The sequence below is a fragment of the Callithrix jacchus genome, chromosome 22 (assembly GCF_049354715.1).
Source record: "Callithrix jacchus isolate 240 chromosome 22, calJac240_pri, whole genome shotgun sequence".
Lineage (NCBI taxonomy): Eukaryota > Metazoa > Chordata > Mammalia > Primates > Cebidae > Callithrix > Callithrix jacchus.
In genome coordinates this window covers 5,559,071-5,583,232 of record NC_133523.1, presented here as the reverse complement: position 1 = coordinate 5,583,232, position 24,162 = coordinate 5,559,071, and the positions used below count along the sequence as shown (strand labels likewise).

At 56.1% G+C, this 24,162-nt stretch overlaps 3 protein-coding genes across 52 annotated transcripts in view; 1 reads left to right on the top strand and 2 right to left on the bottom strand.

Annotated features, from left to right (window-relative positions):
- RANBP3 (RAN binding protein 3) overlaps positions 1–11,587 on the top strand; it is a 60,568-nt gene extending 48,981 nt beyond the window's left edge. For 28 of the 50 annotated variants that reach the window (XM_078360314.1, XM_078360313.1, XM_078360312.1 and 25 more), the window contains 8 exons: positions 2,520–2,623; positions 3,323–3,401; positions 4,289–4,391; positions 4,932–5,041; positions 6,848–6,968; positions 9,107–9,249; positions 9,726–9,912; positions 10,052–11,587. In XM_078360314.1, the coding sequence (XP_078216440.1) occupies positions 2,520–2,623; positions 3,323–3,401; positions 4,289–4,391; positions 4,932–5,041; positions 6,848–6,968; positions 9,107–9,249; positions 9,726–9,912; positions 10,052–10,095 (891 nt within the window). In that variant the 3' untranslated portion in view covers positions 10,096–11,587. Of the gene's footprint in view, positions 1–2,519; positions 2,624–3,322; positions 3,402–4,288; positions 4,392–4,916; positions 5,042–6,847; positions 6,969–9,106; positions 9,250–9,725; positions 9,913–10,051 lie in introns of all 50 variants that reach the window. The other 22 variants (XM_035286843.3, XM_035286836.3, XM_035286851.3 and 19 more) reach the window with 1 other exon arrangement.
- A 280-nt stretch (positions 11,588–11,867) lies between these two features.
- On the bottom strand, positions 11,868–13,499 carry CAPS (calcyphosine). The gene is made up of 5 exons (XM_008987036.5): positions 13,409–13,499; positions 13,227–13,333; positions 12,976–13,153; positions 12,569–12,775; positions 11,868–12,496 (listed from the first exon to the last, which is right to left on the bottom strand). The coding sequence occupies exons 2-5, from the start codon at positions 13,307–13,309 to the stop codon at positions 12,395–12,397; spliced, it is 570 nt and encodes a 189-aa protein (XP_008985284.2). The 5' UTR covers positions 13,310–13,333; positions 13,409–13,499; the 3' UTR covers positions 11,868–12,394.
- Positions 13,500–17,292: 3,793 nt separating this feature from the next.
- Positions 17,293–23,392, bottom strand: VMAC (vimentin type intermediate filament associated coiled-coil protein). The gene is made up of 2 exons (XM_002761616.6): positions 23,160–23,392; positions 17,293–19,208 (listed from the first exon to the last, which is right to left on the bottom strand). Exons 1-2 carry the CDS (start codon positions 23,348–23,350, stop codon positions 18,890–18,892), a joined length of 510 nt encoding a protein of 169 aa, XP_002761662.4. The 5' UTR covers positions 23,351–23,392; the 3' UTR covers positions 17,293–18,889.
- Positions 23,393–24,162: the final 770 nt, after the last annotated feature.

Sequence of the window (24,162 nt, the reverse complement as noted above, 5' to 3'; positions counted from 1 at the left end):
ACAGTCAGCTGCTGGTGCGCGTGTGCCAGTGTGGGGTGGCGTGGTCAGCTGCTGGTGCGCGTGTGCCGGTGTGGGGTGGCGTGGTCAGCTGCTGGTGCGCGTGTGCCGGTGTGGGGTGGCGTGGTCAGCTGCTGGTGCGCGTGTGCCGGTGTGGGGTGGCGTGGTCAGCTGCTGGTGCGCGTGTGCCGATGTGGGGTGGCGTGGTCAGCTGCTGGTGCGCGTGTGCCGGTGTGGGGTGGTGTGGTCAGCTGCTGGTGCGCGTGTGCCGGTGTGGGGTGGCGTGGTCAGCTGCTGGTGCGCGTGTGCCGGTGTGGGGTGGCGTGGTCAGCTGCTGGTGCGCGTGTGCCGGTGTGGGGTGGCGTGGTCAGCTGCTGATGCGCGTGTGCCGGTGTGGGGTGGCGTGGTCAGCTGCTGGTGTGCGTGTGCCGGTGTGGGGTGGCGTGGTCAGCTGCTGGTGTGCGTGTGCTGATGTGGGGTGGCGTGGTCAGCTGCCTCCGCTCACCCAATGCTTCTGACATCTGACAACCAGATATCCCCAGACATTGCCAGTATTCCCTGTGGAGCAGAATTGCCCCCATTAACAACTGTCACCTTATTTTTTTTTTTTAAGTGAGGCAGGATGGGGTGACGACACTGTCTTCCTGAAAGGAAGCAAAGTGTCTGCCACCTTCTGGCTGCCATCCAGGCATGTGGGCCTAGTCTGGAGATTGTAGGCTGGGGAGAGGCTGACAGTGGTCGGGAACAGTGACCCTGGACCCTGATCACATCCCAGTGATCCGGGACGACCAGGGCCAGCCAGTGCCACTTTTCCCAGCCACAGACATGGAATGTTCTGTGGAATCTCTAGCGGCTCCACTGGCGAGAAGCTTCTTTCAAAGCCTGAGAGGCGGTATCTATGGCTGTATCTAGAGATTTGTGGTTGTCACAAGTGGGAGGTGCTCCTGGAGGCCAGAGATGCCACTCCTCCCCTTGCAGTGCCCAGGATAGCCACACCACAAGGAATAATCTGGGCCCAATGTCAGTATGTCAGTAGTATCAACGTGGAGGACCCTGAAATAAACGAAAACCTCTCTAGCAGGCAGAAAGCACCGGCTCGTGTTTTCTGCTTTCCCTCTGTTGCGTACTGCCCAGCAGAAGCCCAAGCCGAGAAGCATGGAAAGTCAGTGTTGCTGTCGCCATGGCTTTAAGCCAAAATAGAGTTCCTCAGTGGCTTCTCCCTCTAAGGAGGAAGGAAGGGCAAGAGGCAGGAAGGGTTTGGCCCATGGAACTCAGGCCCCGTGGAGTCTCTGCCTGGAGTCTGGGGCAACAGCTGCTTAGAAATTGGTGGGGTCCGCTTCTTGCAGGAGAAATTGTGTGGGCTTTGCAGTCTCAGTCAAATCCCAGCCTCTCCTTCCAGGGCAAATGTATGTGAGCCATAGATTCTATTTTTGGAGATGGAGTCTTGCTATGTTGCCCAGGCTTGAATGCAGTGGCATGATCTCTGCTCACTGCAGCCTCTACCTCCTGGGTTCAAGTGATTGTCCTGGCTCCGCCTCCCGAGTAGCTGGGATTACAGGCACCTGCCACCATACCCAGCTAATTTTTTGCATCTTTAGTAGAGACAGGCTTTCTTCTTGTTGGCCAGACTGGTCTCGAATTCCTGACCTCCTGCCTCAGCCTCCCAAAGTTCTGGAATTATAGGCGTGAGCCACTGCCCAGCCAGAGCTGTGGTTTCTTAATTCTCTGAGCCTCTGCTTCCTTGTTGGTCAAACAGGGTCTCTTAACATCCCCTTCCTGGGCCTTGGAAGGATTAAAGCAGAACATGCATTTGACAGACTCAGCGTAGCAGCTGGGAGGGAAGAAGCCCTCAAGAAACGCTGCTTCCATGGTATTCATAGTAAACCCCCACACCCCAGCTTTGAAATGCTCGGTGTTCTTGGTGCAGAAGCATTGCCGGAGAGGCCAGCTTAGGTGTGGTTTTATAACAAGGTAGAAAAGACTCCTTGAAGCTTCGGGAGCTCTCTTCCATCTTAACTGTTTAAAATTTTTTTTCGAGATGGAGTTTCGCTCTTGTTGCCCAGGCTGGAGTGCAATGGTGCAGTCTTGGCTCACTGCAACCTTTGTCTCCCGGGTTCAGATGATTCTCCTGCCTTAGCCTCCCAAGTAGCTGGGATTACAGGCATGAGCCACCATGCCTGGCTAATTTTTTGTATTTTTAGTAGAGGTGGAGTTTTTCCATGCTGGTCAGGCTGGTCTTGAACTCCCAGCCTCAGGTGATCTGCCTGCCTCAGCCTCCCAAAGTGCTGAGATTACAGGCGTGAGCCACTGCGCTGGTCTCTTCCATCTTAACTCTTAAAACAAAATGTGGTAGAGTTGATTAGAGGCCCCCAGCACATGCATGCGTGCACACACAGGTGGGTACAGGTGAGGGTTCACGCCTCTGAGTAGCACCGTGCAGCTCAGGGGCACGCAGATGCTGAGCCATGGCACTCCAGGCCCCCGCCCCTCCTGGGGTACTCAGCACTCCATCTCATTCCCAGCTGATCAATGAGAGCGCGGACGAGGCCGACATGGAGAATGCTGGACACCCCAGTGCAGACACGCCAGCCGCAACAAACTATTTCCTCCAGTATATCAGTTCCAGGTGTGTGTCTCGCGCCCCATGGCCAGCCGGGTGTGGGGATGCAGGCGACCGCAAGGGTCTCTGCCGCAGAGGGGTCTGTGGGCCCAGTACCTGACTCAGGCCTGGCATCCGGCTGCCCTCGGGCCCCTCTTTCTTGTTTGCCACTCTGGGCACAACTGTGGTTGGGCCAGGGGTTCACTGGACGCCTGAAACAGGACTAGAGTTCTGTGGGGTTGTCCAGGGGCCCATGGAGGATTCAGCCCAGCTCTTGGGGTGCCATCTGTCATGCAGACCTCATGCCCAGAGTGGAATAGAGCCAAAGGCGACTCAGGTGCCTCCTTACCCTCCTTACCTGGGGCAAAGACTTCAGCATGACCTTGATTGACATGGCTGGGGGTGATGCTGCCCACAGCCTGGCTGCCCCTCCAGGTGTCTCAGAAGAAAGTGTGTCCTGCCTGGGAGATGGATGGAAAGAGCAGGTGGGGGTGGCTTCCCTCATGCTGTGGGGCCCCTCCATTAGGGTGAGCTAAGGGTTCATGTTTCCAATGGCAGAGGGAGGCGTGTGGCTTTCTGCCTCTGACATGCCAACCTGTCTGCAGTGGGTAACGCCTCTCCGCTGTGCCCTCTATGCCAGCGTGTGCACGTGTGTGGGTGCCCACACATTTGCCTGGCCACATTCCCACATGACACCCCCCCACTCACTGTATGTCTTCTTTTCAGTTTAGAGAACTCAACCAATAGTGCCGACGCCTCCAGCAACAAATTCGTATTTGGCCAGAATATGAGTGAGCGAGTTTTGGTGAGTGGCTGTGTTGGGACTCTTCTTGGGGACCAGAGGTTCTCGGCACCAGCCCCAGGTTGAGGGGACATGAAGAGTGGGGCTGCCTCGTTGTCCTGTGTGAGATAAGAATGCCGTCAGTGGCAAGTGAGAGAGAGAAAACCCCACTCAGACTCAATGTGAAGACTGGCCAGGGCCATTGGCTGCCCGGGAGCCAGCATTCGCTCTTCTAGGCTCTCCCTGCTGACCTGGGCTAGCTTCATCCCAAGATGGGCTTCCCTGGAGGCTGCTGGGCCCTGCTGGCAGTCGGGGTCCACGCTTCCTCTCCACCAAGCCAACTGACAAAAGTCCTGTGGGAGGGGGCCGGCTGTGCCAGTTGGACAGGGCTGCTGGCCTCCCTGCTCCTGAGAACATAACCTCAGCCAAGACCTTGGGTACACAAAAGGCCCATCTCCGTTCCCAAGAGCCCAGCCAGCCTGGGAGAGGGTTCTAGAATGGCTTGCTTACCTCTTTACACGTGTTCATTGTTCTTCCCAATGGCACCCAGCTCCGCTGTGACTGCGTGCTGGCCTGCCCTGAGCCGCCTGGTCACTCCAGCTCGGTCTCGGGTCTGCGCTTCCTTCATGGCCATGCTGCCCTTTTTCTATTTCATGAAATACTCGAAAGTCTTGCCTCACCCAGACCAAGTGACCAGTTTGACCTGAGGGGACTGTCAGCTGGTGGCACTCACCTCTTGTTGACACCTGAGGGGCCACATACAGAGCTCCTAGGCAGTTCAGGCTGTCACTGGGAGCAGGCAGGAGTCCTGGGGGTAGCATGATGTTGGGGGCCAGGTAGAGAGGTGCTCAGAGCTGCCCCTGAAGGACCACACAAGCACCTCTTCCTCATATGCCTTTGTGTCCCTGCAGAGCTTTCCAAAATTAAATGAGGTCAGTTCAGATGCCAGTAGGGAAAATGCAGCTGCCGAGTCGGGGTCCGAGTCCTCATCCCAAGAGGCCACCCCCGAGAAGGGTATGTGACTGTGCCACCACTGCACGGGGCTTATGGTGGGTCATCATGGGGGATGATGAGGGGACACTGGGTCCAGCCACACTCCCAGCCCGGAGGGATAAGGGGCCCAACTCCCACAGCAGCAACAACCACACGTGAACCAGCTGCTAAGTGGGGACATGACCTCCCGGGCCCTGCCTTGCAGTGAACAGAGGGGTTTGTGATAAAGAACTCGAGGGCCCATGTTGTTGCCTTGCAGTCGTGGGGAGGGGAGGGAGCTGCAGGCAGCTGGTGTGGAGGAGTCCCTCACTATTTCCCTGTCCTCTGCTCAGCAGGAACACAGGAGTCTGGGGCCACACTTGGCGGCCCCCAGACGGTCTCCCTGCAGCTTCTGAGGCCCTGTTCCCTGGCTGTGTCTAGGGTCCACTCGGGTGGCTGGGTCGGGCCTGCCAGGGGCAGCTGATGTCCTTGAGACCAGAACCAGCCCTCTCATCTCCTGTGAGCTTATGCTCTCCCCTCTCCAAATAATCAGTCAGTCTTGTTTAGCCAATAACTTTTCAGAGTCTCTGGCTGAGTCGGCAGCCGCCTACACCAAGGCAACGGCGCGGAAGTGTTTGTTGGAAAAAGTGGAAGTCATCACCGGGGAGGAGGCGGAGAGCAACGTGTTACAGGTGAGAGGCCAGCCCCTCCTCGGTGGCCCTGGGTCCTCATGCACCTGGGGGTCCAACCCCAACGGTTGGGCCCACATCCTTCGAGCACACAGGCCTCCCCCTGAGGTGACAGGGCCACTGGCCCCATGCTCTGGGACTTTGTTGGTGGCACTTGTGGAGAGCTTAGGCTTAGGACGCTTCTTACATGGCTTTGGTTTCAGAGGAGGAGTATCTATTTGAGACATACTTTGTTTTGGTTTTTTAAATTTTTTTGGAGACAGGGTCTTACTCTGTTGCCCAGGCTAGAGTGCAGTGGTTCGATCTCAGCTCACCACAACCTTTGCTTCCTGGGTTGTGGATTCCCATGCCTCAGTCTGCTGTTTAGCTGGGATTACATGTGTGCACCACCACGGATGGCTGATTTTTTATTTTTAGTAGAGACGGTTTCACCATGTTGGCCAGGCTGGTCTCAAACTCCTGACGACCTCATGTGATCCTCCTGCCTTGGCCTCCCAAAGTGCTGGGATTACAGCGTTAGCCACTGCGCCTGGGCAGAGACATTCTTGATGCTTCAGGGAATGACAGAGACTGTCACAACAAACATCTTTTTTCACCCAGGGCTGGCAACTAATTATTTGTCACCTGGCATCCTGTGGTATCTTTGTAGGGAAGAAATCAGGTGCAGCCAGAGCTTCCATCCCACTGACACCCATCGGCGTCCCCCCTTCCCATCCTCCCGAGGCCACATCACCCAGGTTGGGTGGCTTTGGTGGGCAGCATCCATCTGCTTCCTCTCCTTTGACACACAAGCAAGTGTGTGTGTCTGTAAACCAGGTGGCGTATTGTGGGGTTTTGAGAGCGCTGTTCTTTTTTCCCACTTACCATGTTTTAGTATGTTCATGTTGGAAGAGATCGCCTTGGGAAATATGTGGAAAGCCATGCAGGGATATCTGCCTATATTTTTTTTGTTTATATATACGAAACCACTGTATTGAAATATAATACACATGCTGTATAATCCGCCCTTTTAAAGCATGCAGTTCCGTGGTTTCTAGTATATTCACGGATTTGGACAACTTTCACCCAATCTAATGTAGACCATTTTTTGCCCCCAGAAAGAACACTGTCCCATTGCCCCAGAAAGAGCACTGTCCCCCTCTTGGTCACTCCTCCTCCCTCAGCCTCCCAGACATTTCTTATGAATGGCGTCAACACACTATGCCACCTTTTGTGTCTGGCTTCTCACCGAGCCAGAGCTTCATCCACGCCGCGGCTGGGGTCGGGGCCTCATTCTTTCTGAGGACTGAGTGACAGGCACTGTGGGGACAGGCCATGTGTGCCAGTTCCTTCCTCGCTGTGACTTGCCTGGCTTCTCATCTTTGGCTTTTGTGAATGAGGCTGCTGTGCGGATCGGTGTTCAGTGTGTGTGAACATGAGCAAATGTTCATTTCTCTTGGGCAGATACCGAGGAGTGGAATTGCTCGGGCATGTGGTAATACCTTGTTGAGCGCTTTGAGGAGCCGCCAGACTCTCTTCCACAGCAGTGGGCCATGCGCTCCCCACCGGCAGTGTGTGAGGGTGTCGGCTTCCCCACGTGGGTGCAGCCGTCCTAGAGTGCGCAGAGAGGCTTCTCACTTAGTAATTTCAGACACCTCTTTTACACCATAAAGCCTGTTCTAGCTTGAGGGCAGGACAAAAATCTGACTAAGGTGGTCCCCAGGCCATCGGCTGGTCCTGGCAGGCCACGCAGGCTAAAGGGCAACCCGGGATGCGGCCACAGCAGGACACCAGCCGGGTCCCTGCTCACCGGTGGCCGCTATGTTCCAGATGCAGTGCAAGCTGTTTGTCTTCGACAAGGCCTCACAGTCCTGGGTGGAGAGAGGCCGGGGGCTGCTCAGACTCAATGACATGGCGTCCACCGACGATGGCACGCTACAGTCCCGACTAGGTGAGCTGCAGAGGGCAGGGGCTGTGGCCGGGTCCCCATGGGGAGGGTTGGGGACTGCGCAGTTCCAAAGGGAATAAAGGGGGAGGTCCTGACCCGGCCCTTGTGAGTGTCAAGGGGCAAAGTCAGTTCCCCCATGAGAGCTGCCCCCAACCTACTCCCTGCCCACAGCCCTCAGCACCACCTCACACACTGGCTCTAGCTGCCAGCTCGTCTACGACCCTATTAGTGTCAACAGACAAAAGTCTATGGAAGTTTTTAGACTGATTTTCTGACAGTAAAAGTGGCAGGTTTATGATAGAAAGGAAAAAGAAGTCAAACCTCAAGTCTAATCTCTTGATAAACTGCAGTGGCTCACGCCTGTCATCCCAGCACTTTTGGAGGCCGAGGCAGGTGGATCAGCCGAAGTCAGGAGTTTAATACCAGCCTGGCTGACATGGTGAAACCCCGTCTCTACTAAAAATACAAAAATTAGCCAGGCATGGTGACACACGTCTGTAATCCCAGCTACTCAGGAGGCTGAGGCAGGAGAATTGCTTGAACCTGGGAGGTGGAGGTTTCAGTGAGCTGAGATCACGCCACTGTACTCCAGCCTGGGTAACAGATCAAAACTCCATCTCAAAAATAAAAATAAAATAATATCGTTTTATGAAAAAGTTCTATTTTAATATTCCACTGATAGTCAATAGGCTTTTCCCTATTGGTGGACATTGAGCTTGGAGTACCTGCATACACAGCCACTTAGGAAAATCAGCCTGTGTGTGTGCACATTTCAAATGTGGGCATGTCTTTTTTTTTCTTCTAAAGGTGGTTTCACTCCATCACCCAGGCTGGAGTGCAGTGGCCTCAAATTCCTGGGCTCAGCCTCCTGAGTAGCTGGGACTACAGATGTACACCACCATGTCTGGCTAATTTTTTTTATTTTTGTCTTGGGGTCTCCCTATGTTGCCCAGGCTGGTCTTGAGCTCCTGGCCTCAAACAGTCCTCCCACCCCGGCCTCCCAAAGCCCTGGAATTATAGGTGTGAGCCACTGCACCAGAATCATCCTTTTATCATAAACGTGGGTTTCAGGCACAGCAGACACTCAGGTGGCCCTCTTCAAGGGTGGTGTTCAGACACCTTGACTCGGAAACACTGCCCTGGTCAGAACAGACTGGTGTCCTTGCGGGCCGGGCCTGCTCTTTTGTTCCCCGTGGACGTCTTGTGTTTTTCCTTTTTTCTCATGGAAATGTTCAAACGTGGGTGAAAGGAGGGGGCATGGAGCCCTGAACCCCTAGGTCATCCCCTCTGCCGGGGTCATTAGCCTGTAGCCCCGTGGCAGCAGTGCCCTCCCCGGCTTCAGGGAAAGCAAAATCACCCCCATCTTTCTCCCGCTAGGCCTCTGGGGTGGGCACCTGGGCTCGGGGAGATCTGTTAGCTGGGCCAGGGCAGGGGGACAAGTTTTTTACCCTCTTCAGGCCTGGTCCAGTGGGAAGAGGTGGCCGGCAGGAAGGTTGGGGCTTAGCTGAGTCCACAGGATGGGCCAGGGTGGGTGTCACGTCTTCTAGAGAGGCAAGGCTGTCCCATTTCTCTCTGTAATCTGCTGTCCTGGGTCTTCCTGTCCCCTCTCCTTGGAAACGCTAAGCTGCAGTCCTACTCAAGAAAATCAGAGGGTGGAGCTGGTCCACTCGAGGGAGGCCATTTGGGAGGGCACAGACTCCACGGAGGCTGATGTCACATACACACAGGAAGCACACACACCTCGAGTGGCAGCCCCTGCCTCCCACAGCCCACCCTGTGCTCCTGTCTTATCACTCCTTCTCCAAGGGTACTGCCATCCTGTGCCCACCTGTATAGATCAAATACAGCCTCCCACAAGCTGCATGCGGCCTGTGGCCCCTGATTGCCAGCACCAGCCTGTATGGCCACCAGCAGTTGTGGCCTTCAGCGGTCTGGGTTTGAGGAGGAGGAGCCCCAACCTGGCAGCGGTGTGCCAGGGCTGGCCTCGGGGAGGGGTCCTGCTCTGTGGGCGGGTCCTGGGAGGATCATGAGCTTTTGTCCGGTGATGTCACTTTCCTTCTGGACTGCACTGGCTCTCGGAGCTGGCTGTTTGGGAGGTGGCCGGGGCGGGGGCCAGGGCTGAGTGGCCTTGTTGGTTGCAGTAATGCGGACCCAGGGGAGCCTGCGACTGATCCTCAACACCAAGCTATGGGCCCAGATGCAGATCGACAAGGCCAGTGAGAAGAGCATCCGCATCACGGCCATGGACACCGAGGACCAGGGCGTGAAGGTCTTCCTGATCTCGGTGAGCCGGCCACCTACCTAATTTGTGTGCGGGGGCTCTTGGGCACCCAAATCAGGTAGGACGGTAGGGATGGGGACAGGCCACAGTTGCTGCCTGGGACACAGGAGCACGGCGGTGTCCACCAGTCCCGGCCTCCAGGAACAGCCATGGTCCTGTCTCCTTCCTGACCCAAAGAAGCTGCTGGGGATGGCTGAGGGGCTTTGACTCAGGATTGACAGCCCTGTGGGGCGGTCACCTCTGTCCTATGTTGTGGTATCACAGTCCAGTCCAACCCTGACCTCTGGGACCCTCCCAGCCACCTGGGGGTGGTGGCATCTTTTCAGGGAGAGGCTGGCAGGCCCAGAGTTAGTGGCCTCCCCACAAGGCCTTGTGGCATTGTCACCTCTGAGCCTTGGGACTTGGCGCTTGCGTTCTGTAGAAGGCAGGAGAGGGTAGGACTGGAGTCTGGGGGGTCTCATAGACCCCTGCCTTCCCAGGCCAGCTCCAAGGACACAGGTCAGCTGTATGCAGCCCTGCACCACCGCATCCTGGCCCTACGCAGCCGCATGGAGCAGGAGCAGGAGGCCAAGATGCCCGCCCCGGAGCCTGGAGCAGCCCCATCCAACGAGGAGGATGACAGCGACGATGACGATGTCCTGGCTCCTTCAGGGGCGACCTCAGCCGGTGAGCTGGGCGGTCCCTGCCCTGAGGGGATAGAAGGGGCTGCCTGCCATCCTTGACCCAGTGCTGAGCTCCTGGCGGGGCTGGCAAGACCTGGGAAGTGCAGGCTCCATCCTGACTCAGGGCTGCTGCTTCCCTGCAGGTGCTGGTGACGAAGGGGACGGGCAGACGACTGGGAGCACATAGCGGCCGGGAGCCCGGCTGCACACCAGGCTGCTGCTTTGTCCGTCTGTCCGCCCGCCCGCCCGCCCCCACCCCACAGGCAGCTTCCAGGTGCGGGGCTGGGAAACACACACCCCGCTGGGCTGGCCACAGTCTGGACCCGCGCGTCCTGTTCAAAAGCAGACTCGGAAACTGCCTGAATGTGGTTTGGGACATGAGACCTCATCATATTGATGAGCGAAACAAACAAGAACATTTCCTCCCTCCCCTTCTTTGAATTGAAATGGCACATTAAGACTTGTCACAGCTTCTCACTGGGACTGGAGACCTCCTTCCTTCACCCTGCGTGTCGCCAGCCTCTGGGTCCAGCCAGAGCCCCTGGCTTTGCCGCCGCCCACACCCTTCCCTCCCTGCTGCAGCGCCCCGCCCTTGTGGGGAGCAGCTGGCCCTTGGCCTTCTGCCTCCGCCCGGGGGTCTCCAACTACAGGCCTGGGACCCCCGCCCAGCCTGGGGAGCTGCTCACACGAGTGTAGACACTGGGCCCGTTGGACGTGCTGTTAACTACTATCTTCATTGCCCATTTCCCCTTTCTGACTGGGGGGTGTGTATTTTACATCTTTTTCCTTTTTATTTTCAAAGGCTTTGTTTTGGTTTCGTAGGTTAAGATGCTCTCGAGCGTTGAGCAGGCACAGCTCTGTCGAGGCGTCTGTCCCTCACCTGTGGTTCTGGCCTCTGAGGTAGGGGGCAGGGACCCCACTTGTTTCCCACCCCAGGTTCCTCCAGGCTGAGTCAGGGGTTACTGAGGAGTTGGGGCCCTGTCTGGCCTAGGCCTGGAGAGTGCCTATCTGGGAAAAGGTCACTGGACCTGGGAGGGTTCCCAGGGTTCCCTGCCCGCCCCCAATCCCTGTCTGTCACGTGGTTCAGTGTCACCAGGCACCAGGCACAAACTGCTTCCCGCTGTTGGCCATCCCTCTCCAGCCGCAGGCATCACTGCCCCCAGGACTGTCCAGGGCCAGGGGCCCCTGTGAGAGCCAGAGGGGGACCCTCGCCAGGTCTTGGTGGAGGAGCTTGGGGGCTGGTCCCAGAATAGGCAGTCTCACAAGCACGCAGCACACTGGAGTGGACGCCTGTGCCCACCTGACCCTGGAGTGTGGCCAAGAGCCAGCTGGCACCACCTACCTGGGGAGGCCGAGGAGGAGGTCCTCTGGGCACAGGGCCTCTTCAGGACCTCAGAGGAAATCTCCGAGCCCCACTGTCAGAGGGTTAAGAGAAGGCCCCCTTCTGCAGCTGTGCCGCCCACTCCTCTAGGTCGCCAGAGCCCTGGCCCACAGCGCCCAGCAAGCCTGGGCCAGGGAAGAACCAGAGGCTCTCCCGAGACACCCAGTCACATGTCTCTGCTTTAAGCCTTAGCCAGCTAGTGACGAGTACAACCAGATAACGCCCATGTGTTTTGGAACATTTCTGTAAGATTGTCATATGAAATGTATGTGGGAACTACATTAAACTTTCCCTAAAACGCTGGCCTCCGCATCCCCCAGGGGCCTCTGGAAGCCCTGGCCGGGAACAGCCTCCACCTCCCTTGGTGAGAACTTGCAGTGGCCTGGTGCCTCATGCTCCCACCCCGAGTGTCACCAGTGCTGGGGTCCAGCGACAGCCCCGGCCTTCCACCGGCACCCACACTTGGCCCCCCACCCCTGGTGCCGGGTCCCACCCCTGTGGGGAGCGACCAGACTTCTGTCCCCCACCCAGGGCTCCGAGCCTCAGGCTGCTCGAGGTAGACACTGGACCCACTGGTATGGTCTTAACTACTGCCTTTATTCCCCATTTGCCATCCTCTGATTTGGGGCTGATGATTTACAGGTTTTTTTTTTTTTCAAAAGGCTTTGTTTTGGTTTCTGAGGTTAGGATGCCCCTTGCCCCTCGCTCCACACCTGGGCAGGTCCAAACTGCCTTCCAGCAGGGCCTCCTCACACCCGGGTAGCCTAGCTTCTTGGGGGACCTCCAAGGGAGGGGTGAGGAGCAGCAGGCTGGATGGGGGAGTCAGGGGGGCCTCAGCAGGGGCATCCACAGGGGCTCCAAGGCCTCATGTCGGCATGGGTGGGTGGGGAGTGTTTCTCCCTGGGGCCCTGTGCCAGTGACCCCTTTGTCCTACCTCCACCTGGCCACCCAGCAGGGACCTGGCCTCCCGTGGCCTCCATTCCCCCACCTGCCCCTCCCTGCCCTGTGGTGTGGCTAACCAGGAGAGTAGGGGCCCAGGAAAGGGGGAGTCTTGGGTAGGGGTGGGGAGTGACAGGCCAGGGCAGCAGGGCTGAGCCTGAGCAGCTCACAGCTGCCAGGCACTGGTCATCATGGCCACAAACTCCTCATCTGTGTTCATGGAGGCGCTCACGCCGCTGTAGTAGTCCTGGAATTCCGCCAGCGTGACCTGAGAACAGAGGGCAGTGAGCGGGCACGGCCAGGAGCTGCCTCTGAAGGGACCCCCCACGCAGCTACCCACCTGCCCGTCCTTCTCGGAGGAGTCGAAGTTGTCCAGGAAGCGGCGCAGCACCTTGTCCTCGGTCCACTCCCCACTGCGCACCTTAGGGTGGTCTCGGCCACTGTACACCCCTCGGAGGTCGTCCACAGTCACCACACCGTCCCCACTGCTGTCCAGCTTGGCAAACGCAGCAGCAATGACTGCCTCCCGGGCCTGGGACATGGGGGGCTGGGACAGGAGGTGGTGACTGGGGGTGGTGGATAGCGGACCCAAAGCCCCAAGACCCTGTGCAGGCACTGGGAATGTGACCCCTGGCAGGTGCCTCTTAACAGCAGCTCTTAGGGAGGAGTCCCCTGTCCACATCTCAGCATCCTCTGTCGCCCCACGCCCAGGGCACACGCCTTCTTTGCTTCGAGGTGGGGCCTTACCCGCAGTGCCCGAAGGAACTCCTCCAGATCCAGTGTCCCGCTGCCATCACGGTCCCACTTCCTGCACACGCCCTCTGCCTCTGCCTGGTCCAGCACCAGCCCCAGTTTGGCCAGGCCCTGCCGGAACTCATCAGCGTCCAGAGATCTGCTCCCATCCCGGTCCAGTCGGCGGAAAAACCTGGCGGGGAGGGGACACGGTTGGAATAGTGGTCTCAGGGGACCAAGGTCAGGAAGGTGAGGGTACAGCTCACCTGGCCAGGCCCTGGATGCCCGAGGCTCCGCGGGACAGGCACTGTGCCCGGAGTTTCTCCATCGTGGCTTCCACAGCGTCCATGCTGGGTCTGGGCTCTCTGGGCAGCTGGAAGAGAAAGAGGTCAAGGTGGGGACTCCTGCGAGCCCACCCTGGCCGACTGCCCCTTGTTCAGATGCTCACTGGGCCTGCTTCTGTACCAGAATCCTGCCCGCCAGGCCTTGTGTTAGCTGTGTTGTGCCCGGGGAGACTGTTGCTAGTGGAAGGTGCCTCTGGAGACAAGGCGGGGCCCAGCTGCATGAATGCACTGTGCTGGGGCGGGGCAGCCTGAGTGCTTACTCACTGCCAGCCCCACAGGGCCTGGGACAGAGCCAGATCCCTGTGGCACTGCATCCCTTGCTGGCCCTGGTCTGTAGGGACTGAAATGCTCTGGGTGGAGGTAAGTCGGTGGTTGGGGAGGCTTAAGGCCCGATTCCTGTGTGACTCTGAGCAGGTCCCTTTCCCTCTCTGGGCTTCTCAGCCTGAGCCAGAGCTGACACAATTACTGAGGAATCAATGTTCAAAAGGGCCCCAGGTTCTGACCAGCCACAGAGGCCTATGCCTGAAATCCCAGCACTCTGGGGGGACTAGGGAGAGGATCACTTGAGCCCAGGATTTTGGACCAGGCTGGGGAACATACAGAGACCCTGCTTCTATTATACAACAAAAAAGCCCCAGGTGGCCCAGGTCCTAGGGCCCCAAGACCTCCCACCCAGGCCAGGTCCTGCAACCCACAGGGACTGAGCTGAGCCTGAGGAACACCTCAGCGCACACTGCCAAGGAGCTTGTCACTGGGTGTCCGGGACTTTGACTAACTTGTTGTCGTTGGATTTCAGGCCCAGAACGTGACTTGGTAGGCTTGCTCCTGACAAGGCGATGAGCCAGAGATTGTGGCCCCAGGTGGAGGAGCAGCCCTGATCCAGATATAAACCTCAAGGGGTGAGGCCACCGCACTGAAGGCCTTCAACAGAGACATGGATATACCTGCCCACTAACATGGGTGGGTCCCCAGGACTTGCAAGGTGGGTCCTGTCTGGAGACCCACTGTGGGCTCAGACCCACGGATCATCGGAGGCTCCTCCAGGCCTGGCCTTACCTCGCCACTGCACAACTGTATTATCAGAAGTTGCCTCGGCTGAGCGCGGGGGCTCGTGCCTGTAATCCCGACATCCTTTGGGAGGCCAAGGCGGAAGATGACTGGAGCCCAGGAGTTTGAGACCAGCCTGTGCAACATAGTGAGACCCCCATCTCTACAAAAACTACAAAAAATTGGCATGGTGGTGAGTTCCTGTAGTCCCACATACTTGGGAGGCTGAGGCAGGAGGATCACTTGAGCCGGCAGTTGGAGGCTGCAGTGAGCTATGATCGCACCACTGCACTCCAGTCTGGGTTACAGAGTGAGACCTTGCCTCTAAAAAAATAATAAACTAAGGCCGGGCGCGGTGGCTCACGCCTGTAATCCCAGCAATTTGGGAGGCTGAGGCGGGCGGATCACGAGGTCAAGAGATCGAGACCATCCTGGTCAACAAGGTGAAACCCCGTCTCTACTTAAAATACAAAAATTAGCTGGGCACGGTGGCACACGCCTGTAGTCCCAGCTACTCGGGAGGCTGAGGCAGGAGAATTGCTTGAACCCAGGAGGCGGAGGTTGCGGTGAGCTGAGATTGCGCCATTGCACTCCAGCCTGGGTAACAAGAGGGAAACTCCGTCTCAAAAAAAATGATAATAAACTAAAAAAGAGGCCGGGCGTAGTAGCCCATGCCTGTCATCCCAGCACTTTGGGAAGCCATATGGGCAGATCATCCGAGGTCGGGAGTTTGAGAACAGCTTGGCCAACATGGTGAAACCCTATCTGTACTAAAAATTAAAAAAATAGCTGGGCGTGACGATGCGTGCCTGTAATCCCAGCTACTGGGGAGGCTGTGGCAGGAGAAGCACTTGAACCCTGGAGGTAGAGGTTGCGGTGAGCCAAGATTACACTACTGTATTCCAGCCTGGACGGCAAAGCGAGATTCTGTCTCAGAAAAAAAAAAAAAAGAAAAGCGGTTGCCTTTGAAGTCTGAAGCCAATCTGTAGGTTACAGGCAACCCCGCATCTTGACTCAAGCCTCCACTAAGGTCACGTCAGTTTTATGAGAAACCACAGTGACATCTGGCTACCGAAACCCTCATGGCTCACTGCAATAGAGAAATACTTCCGTGTCTGAGTGTTACCAGCAGCAGTTTTTTTTCTATGTACAGAACTAATATAACCACGATTATTGTAGTGCTGTTTTGGCATCTCATTTTTAACTGTTCAGTAAGAATTTATTGGGAGGCCAGTGCGGGAGGATCACTTGATGCCAGGAGTTCAAGAGCAGCCTGGGCAATGTAATGAGACTTTATCTCTAGAAGAAATGCAAAAACTCAGCCATGCATGGTGATGCATTCCCGTGATCCTAGCTACTTGGGAGGCTGAAGTGGCAGGATAGCTTGAACCCAGTAATTTTTTCTTTTTTTTTTTGGTGGGGGATGGAGTCTTGCTCTGTCACCCAGGCTGGAGTGCAGTTGTGCAATCTCAGCTCACTACACCCTCCACCTCCCGGGTTCAAGAGATTCTCTTGTCCCAGATTCCCAAGTGGCTGGGACTACAGGCTCGTGCCACCATGCCCAACTGATTTTTGTATTTTTAATAGAGACAGGGTTTCGCCATGTTGGCCAGGCTGGTCTCAAACTCTTTACCTCAGGTGATTTGCCTGCCTCGGCCTCCCACAGTGCTGAGATGACAGGCGTGAGCCACTGCACCCGGCCAAGCCCAGGATTTTGAGGCTGCAGTGAGACGTGATCACACCACTGCACTCCAGCCTGGCCAACTGTGAGACTTTGACTCTTAAAATAAAAAGAAAACAGAAGACCAGGTGCGGTGGCTCATGCCTGTAATCCCAGCACTATGGGAGGCTGAGGTGGGCGGATCATCTGAGGTTGGGAGTTTGAGACCAGCCTGACCAACATGGAGAAACCCCGTCTCTACTAAAAATACAAAATTAGCTGGGCTTGGTGGCACATGCCTGTAGCAGAATCACTTGAACGCAGGAGGCTGAGGCTGCAGTGAGCTGAGATCACGCCATTGTACTCCAGCCTTTTCTGTTTTTTTCAGACAAGAGCAAAACTCCATCTGAAAAAAAAGAATTTCAGCAATAACTTCCCCAGAAATTGGAAATGGCCCTGGCCCTGCAGATCCCTAGTCCTTCCGTTCACACATTTGGGCTTCTTTTTTTTTGAGACTGCATCTCACTCTGTCGCCCAGCTGGAGTGCAGTGGTGCCATCTCCACTCACTGCAACCTCCGCCTCCCGGTTTCGAGCAATTCTCCTGCCTCAGTCTCCCGAGAAGCTGGGATTACAGGTGCCCGGCACCACACCTGGCTAATTTTTGTATTTTTTTTTTTTTTTTTGAGATGGAGTTTCGCTCTTGTTACCCAGGCTGGAGTGCAATGGCGCGATCTTGGCTCACCGCAACCTCCACCTCCTGGGTTCAGGCAATTTTCCTGCCTCTGCCTCCTGAGAAGCTTGGATTACAGGCACGCGCCACCATGCCCAGCTAACTTTTTGTATTTTTAGTAGAGACGGGGTTTCATCATGTTGACCAGGATGGTCTCGATCTCTTGACCTCGTGATCCACCCGCCTCAGCCTCCCAAAGTGCTGGGATTACAGACGTGAGCCACCGCGCCCAGCCCTAATTTTTATATTTTTAGTAGAGATGAGGTTTCACCATGTTGGCCAGGCTGGTCTCAAGCTCCTGACCAAAGTGCTGGGATGACAGGCATGAGCCACCACGCCTGGCCTGGGCCTCACTTTCCACAGCTGTAAAGTGAGGACAAAGCCTGTGTCTACAGGGAACCTCGAAGATTAGATGCAATCAGGTGTAGAGAGTGCTTGGCGCAAGCTCCCTAGATTCTGCCTGGCCCAGCAGGACCCCATGATGAGGCACAGACAACACAGAGGGCCCCCCTCTCGCCCCCACGCCAGGATGAAAGGATGAGGACCCAGGCCAAGAAATCACCCAGTTTATTCTTGAGCACAGACAGGCCACAGCCTGCCTTTGCTTTGTACAAACAACTCCCTTCCTTATTCATCTAGAGGAGAAAATGGGGCCATTGTTGCTGCACTGAGGGGTCGATGTTCCAGGCAGGCAGGCAGGCGCCATCCTGCAGGCTGTGGGTGGCCTCCGACCTTTCTGGGCTGAAACAAGCTGTGCCCCTCAGCGGTTCCTGGTATGACAGTTCCCTGAGTTAAGAGGCAGGGGAATGGCTGCCCAGCAGGCCAGGGTGACAGGCTGGCACAGAAAGGCACAGGAGTTTTCTCCGTTCCCTGGTTTGATAAAAAGCAAAGCACCCTAAATGTTTCTGGCTAACAACGACAGCACGAAAACAAGGAGTTCAGAAATAGATTCTTTAGGGCATATAAAAAGACAATTGCTTGCTACAAAAGCTAGGCTAGGGCCAGGCACAGTGGCTCACGCTTATAATCCCAGCACTTTGGGAGGCTGAGGCAGGCAGATCGCCTGAGGTCAGGAGTTCAAGACCAGCCTGGTCAACATGGTGAAACTCCGCCTCTACTAAAAAATACAAAATTTGCCAGGTGTGGTGGCAGGCGCCTATAATCCCAGCTACTCTGGAGGCTGAGGCAGGAGAATCGTTTGAACCCGGGAGGCAGAGATTGCGGTGAGCCAAGATCACCCCACTGTACTCCAGCCTGGGTGACAGAGCGAGACTCTGTCTCAGGAAAAAAAAAAAAACTAGGCTGGCTGGAGGGGGCCTCATCACCTCAGCAGATGTGCCAGGGGTCCCCTAACTGCCTTTAGGAGCCCACAGATCCATCCTGTTCCTCCTGGGGCTCCCGGGATGTGTCAGGCACTGGTGACAAACAGGACAAGCAAACATTCCTGTCCTCGTAGAGCTTACACTGTGATGGTAAGAAGTAGCGTAAAGAAAAGAAAAGGAAGCTGAGTGTGGCAGGTGGCTCGCACCCTTAACCCCAGCACTTTGGGAGGCCAAGGTGGGCGGATCACTTGAAGCCAGGAGTTGGACACCAGCCTGGCCAACATGGTGAAACCCCATCTCTACTGAAAATAGAAAAATTAGCTGGGTGTGGTAGTGCATACCTGTAATCCCAACTACTCGGGAGGCTGAGGCAGGAGAACTGCTTGAATTCAGGAGGTGGAGGTTGCAGTGAGCCAAGACTGCACCACTATACTCCAGCCAGGGCGACAGTGAGACTCTGTCTCAAAAAAAAAGAAAAAGAAAAGACCAACAGAAACTCACACCCTGGCTAAAGAGGATGCCCTGGGCCCCAGGCAAGCACGACCAGGTCTTGCCAGAAATGCAGATCCTCGTGTATGCACTGCCAGGTTTCTAGCCAGGGTGATGGATTCAAAGTTTAAAACAAACACATGAACAAGAGCACTTCTGTCAGGTTACACGTCCGCATCTGGCCTGGGGGCCTGTTTGAAACCTTTGAATGTGCCTGTTCTGATGCTTAGGCAGGACTGTGGCTCTGCCATAGGGTCCGCCTTCAGGACACTGGTGACTCCGAAGGACACCGACAGCAGTGCCCTCTGTCTGCATTCTGGAATCTGCATCCCGGGCTCACACTGTGGTCCCAAACACCGCAGGCTGGAGGTGGTCCCTGTCTGCCTCTTCCCCAGTGCTGTTGGCAACGGGTGGACCAGGCCCCCCGGGGGGTGCGTGGCTGGGGTTACTGGCCGGGAGGGGCCCCAGGCGCTCAGCCTCAGCCAGGACAGCCAGCAGCCCAGCCAGGGGTGGCCGGTGGTGACAGATGTCCTGCAGCAGCTCAGCCCGCTGCTGCAACTGCCTAATGAGCTCATCCCTCCGGTGCACGGCGGCCTGCAGGCTGCGGACAGTGGCCTCCGACGTCATCAGCTGCTCCCGGAGTGTGGCAATCTCGCTGGCAGGAAGGCAAAAGGAGGTGATTACCGAACCGAGGACCACAGGGCCTGCTCCTCCCTGCTGCGGAAACCCAGAGGCTGCCCATCACCTGTGGGATAAAGCCCGCATTCCTCACCACGGCCTCGGGGCCTTTCCTGGTCAGCAATGGAATGTTTGTTTTTGTTGTTTTTCCTTTTTTTTTTTTTTTTTTGAGACGGAGTCTTGCCCGAGTAGTTGGGATTACAGACCCCCCACCACCACACCCAGGCTGGAGTGCAGTGGCGTGATCTCAGCTCACTGCTGCCTCCGCCTCCCAGGTTCAAGAGATTCTCCTGTCTCAGCCTGCCAAGTAGTTGGGACTACAGGCAGGCGCCACCACACCTGGCTGATGTTTTGTATCTTTAGTAGAGATGGGGTTTCACCATGTTGGCCAGGCTGGTCTCAAATTCCTGACCTCATAATCCACCCACCTCGGTCTCCCAAGGTGCTGGGATTACAGGCGTTAGCTACCACCTATAACTATTATTACGGCCTACTATTATTTTTGAGGAGTCTCACTGTGTTGCCCAGGTCAGAGTGCAGTGGCATGATCTTGGCTCACTGCAGCCTCCACCTCCAAGGTTCAAGCAACTGTCCTGCTTCAGCCTCCCGAGTAGAGGCTGATGTTTGTGTTTTTAGTAGAAACGGGGTTTCACCTTGTTGGCCAGGCTGGTCTTGAACTCCTGACCTCAAGTGATCCACCCACCTTGACCTCCCAAAGTGCTGGGATTACAGGTTTGAGCCCTGTGCCTAACCTAAATAGAGTGTTTCAGTCTCTCTAAAATTCATATGATGAAGCCGTAACCCCAGTGGGAGATGTATTAGTCCGTTCTCATGATGTTCTAAGGACATACCTGAGACTGGGTAATTTATAAAGAAAAAAGATAGAATTGACTCACATTTCCACATAGCTTGAGTGGGGGGACTCGGGAAACTTACAATCATGATGGAAGGCCCCTCTTTACAGGGCAGCCGAGAGAGTGAGACCAGTGAAGCGGGGCCGTTATCAAACCATCAGATCTGGTGGCTCACGCCTGTCATCCCAGCACTTTGGGAGGCCGAGGCGGGTGGATCACGAGGTCAAGAGATCGAGACCATCCTGGTCAACATGGTGAAACCCTGTCTCTACTAAAAATACAAAAGATTAGCTGGGCATGGTGGCGTGTGCCTGTAATCCCAGCTACTCCGGAGGCTGAGGCAGGAGAATTGCCTGAACCCAGGAGGCGGAGGTTGCGGTGAGCCGAGATCACGCCATTGCACTCCAGCCTGGGTAACAAGGGCGAAACTCCGTCTCGGGGGAAAAAAAACAAAAAACATCAGATCTCCCTTTTTCACTTATTTATTCATTTTTTCTTGAGATGGAATCTAGCTCTATCATCCAGGCTGGAGTGCAGTGGTGTGATCTCGGCTCACTGCAACCTTGGCCTCCCACCTCAGCGTCCCAAGTAGCTGGGACTGCTGGTATATGTCACAGCTCATTTCTTTGTTATTGTTGTATTTTTATTAGAGACAGAGTTTCATCATGTTGGCCAGGCAGATCTCAAACTCCTGACCTTAGGTGATCTGCCCACCTCAGCCTCCCAAAGTGCTGGGATTACAGGCAAGAGCCACTGCACTGGGCCATCAGATCCCATGAGAACTCGCTATCACAGCATGAAGGGGAAACCGTCCCACCAGTCCCTCCCACCACACGTGGGGATTATGGGATTACAATTCAAGATGACATGTGGGTGGGGACACCTAGCCTAATCGTAGGAGGGTATTTGGAGACTGGAGCCTTTGGGAGGTGTTAGGGTTAGATGAGGTTGTCAGGGTGGGGGTCTCTATGACGGGAGTGGTGCTTAGTGCGCTTATACGAAGAAATACAAAAGACTCCCTGGCTCTCTCTGCCCTGTGAGGATGCAGTGAGAAGCCTTTCCCATGGCCTGACTGCGGGCACCTTGCTCTCAGACGCCAGCCTCCAGAATGCTGAAAAATAAACCTGGTGTTTAAGCCACTTAGTTTATGGCATTGGTGTGTTTGAGACAGCCTCGCTCTGCCACCCAGGCAGGAGGAGTACAGTGGCGCCATTTCAGCTCACCGCACCTCTGCCTCCTGGTCCAAGCGATTATCCTGCCTCAGCCTCCTGAGTAGCTGGGACTACAGCTGTGTGCCTCCACACCCAGCTAATTTTTTATATTTTTAGTAGAGATGGGGTTTTGCCATGTTGGCCAGGCTGCTTTCGAACTGACCTCAGGTGATCCACCTGCCTCGGCCTCCCAAAGTGCTGAAATTACAGGCGTGAGCCACCGCACCCGGCCAGTTTATGCCATTTTCTTGTGAGACCTCTCATTTCGTCCCCTCACTCTTCCCGCCGTTCCTTCTTTTCCAGTATCTTTTCCCATCTGTTCTTAGTAGGCTCTTCCTCTAGGAAGCCTTCCCCCTGGGACCCCTCAACCCCATATGCCCCTCCATCACAGCTGTTGACCACCGATGATGTAAATGCCCAGTGATATGTCTTTCTCTCCACTGGACTGTGGATGCGCAATGAGCAAGGCTGAGTAGCTCTTACCAATGTGGTCCAGTACCCAGCACACTGCCTGACGCACAGTAGCTGCTCAGTGACGATGGATGAATATGTCCAGTTTGCTCTGAATTAATAGTTCCCACCTGGGCCCCAGCTCCTCCCTCCTCCCTGGGGGCCTGTCTCATCTCTTTCATCCTCGGCTGCCAGAGGGACTCTTCAAAAATGCTGATATAGGCTGGCATGGTGGCTCATACCTGTAATCCCAGCACTTTGGGAGGCTGAGGCTGGAGGATCACTTGAGCAGCCCAGGGTTGGCGGCCAGCCTAGGCAATACAGTCTAACCCTGTCTCTAAAGGACTGTTTTTTTTTTTTTTTTTTAATCTGCCGGGTGTAGTGTTGCATGCCTGTAATCCCAGCTACTTGAGAAGCTGAGGAGGGAGGTTGAGACTGCGGTGAGCTGAGATCGCACCAGTGCTCTCCAGTCTGGACAACAGAGCAAGACCCTGTCTGAAAAATAATAAAAGGCGCGGTGGCTCATGCCTCTAATCCCAGCACTTTGGAAGGGTGAGGTGAGAGGACTGCTTGAGCACAGGAGTTCAGGACCAGCTCGGGCAACATGACAAAACTGTCCCCACAAAAAAATACAAAAAATTAGCCAGGCGTGGTATTGCACGGCTGTAGTCCCAGCTACTTGGAGAACAGGTGGGAGAATCACCTGAGCTCTGGAGGTCGAGGCTGCAGTGAGCCGAGATCGTCCCCCTACACTCCAGCCTGGAGGTTGGAGTGAGTCCTTGCCTTAAAAATAATAAATTTAGGCCAGGTTCAGTGGCTCACGCCTGTAATCACAGCACTTTAGGAGGCCGAGGTGGCCGGATCACCTGAGGTCAGGAGTTCGAGACCAGCTTGGCCAACATGGTGAAAACCCGTCTCGAGTAAAAATACAAAATATTAGCTGGGCATGGTGACAGACGCCTGTAATCCCAGCTACTCAGGAGGCTGAGGCAGGAGAACTGCTTGAACTTGGAAGGAGGAGGTTGCAGTGAGCCGAGATTGCGCCACTGCACTCAAGCCTGGGTGACAAAAGCAAAACCCCCTCTCAAATAATAGTAATAAATGAAAAATGCTAATATGATTCCCTTCTCTCCTGCTGACGAGCCTGCTACGGCTCCCAGTGCCTACACAGGGGCGGTCTGTGGTCACTGCGTCGCTCTGCACCTGTGGGAAAGTGGGCCCTGTTTGAAGTTAGAGGTCCGCCCCTGTGCCACGTCTGTCCACTTTACATACTGATTACTAATTCGAATTTTTTGGTGTGTTTATCAATCCCATAAGCAGTCCCGCTTCCACACGAGTGCACACTGTTCTTCCCCTGCCCTTCCTCGCTTTCCAGCCTCGGTGAAGTCCACCTGGCCGACCCCCGGACCTCACCGGTCTTTGGCGCGGTCCAGCTCGTCCAGGGCGGCGCGCAGGTGCTGGTCGTGGAGGGCGAGGCGCTCGGCCTGGGCATGCACCGTGCGCTCCGCCGCGTCCAGCCGCGCCTCCAGCTCCGCTGCGCGCCGGTGCACGGCTGCCAGGTGCGCGTTCGCCTCCCGAATCTGGAGGGCCGGCGGCGCCGACATGGCCCAGGCAGCTGTGCAGGCCTGGGCACGCCCCCGGGGGCCCGGAACCGACACAGGCCCGCCTCCGGGAGGGCCCTGCCTCTCCGGACCTCGGCACGATTGGTAGATGACCCCGCTAGACTCCGCCCCACAGGGCTGGGTCTTGTTCTCCTCAAACCCAAACACTACCACTGGTTCCGGCATCATGAAACTCCGCCGCTGAGCTCGGGTTCACTCTAGGATTGGACCAGATCGTGACAGCCACACCCCTAGATTGGCCACATTCTCCGGTGGTTCGCCCAACTCAGGCTCTGGAAGCGTGATTGGTCACACCTTGATACTGTCCCCGCCCGACTTGGAAGCTAACACCAGGATTGGCCCGGACTCCTCGAAACACTAAGCCTGATCACGCCCCCGATCCTGCTGCCAGTCAGGGGCAGATCCAGGCATGGCTACGCCCTTTCATTCCTTATACAGTCTCGGATTGGTCAAATCCCTTTCAGGTTATGCCTCCAATTCTAGTCACGCCCCCAAGCCAAGCGCCTGTGTACTTCATCCGGCCTAGGGCGTGGGACAGCCGCTGGTTGGACAGAGGCAACGTCCCGCTGAGCCTCTAGTATCGTCATTGGTCACTTTCCCGCTAATCTCCGTCCCCTGTCAACGCCCCATAACAGTAGCACGCGGCTCCGACTCCAGCTTGGTGGTTGATCACAGGGCATGACCACCCCCCATACTGATTCTGACACGGGTGCGGGCACATCCCCGCCATGCCCCGCCTCACAATGACGTCTCGCTCCCGTCAAGTGGAGTCCCGCCCGTTCCAGTCTGAGCCT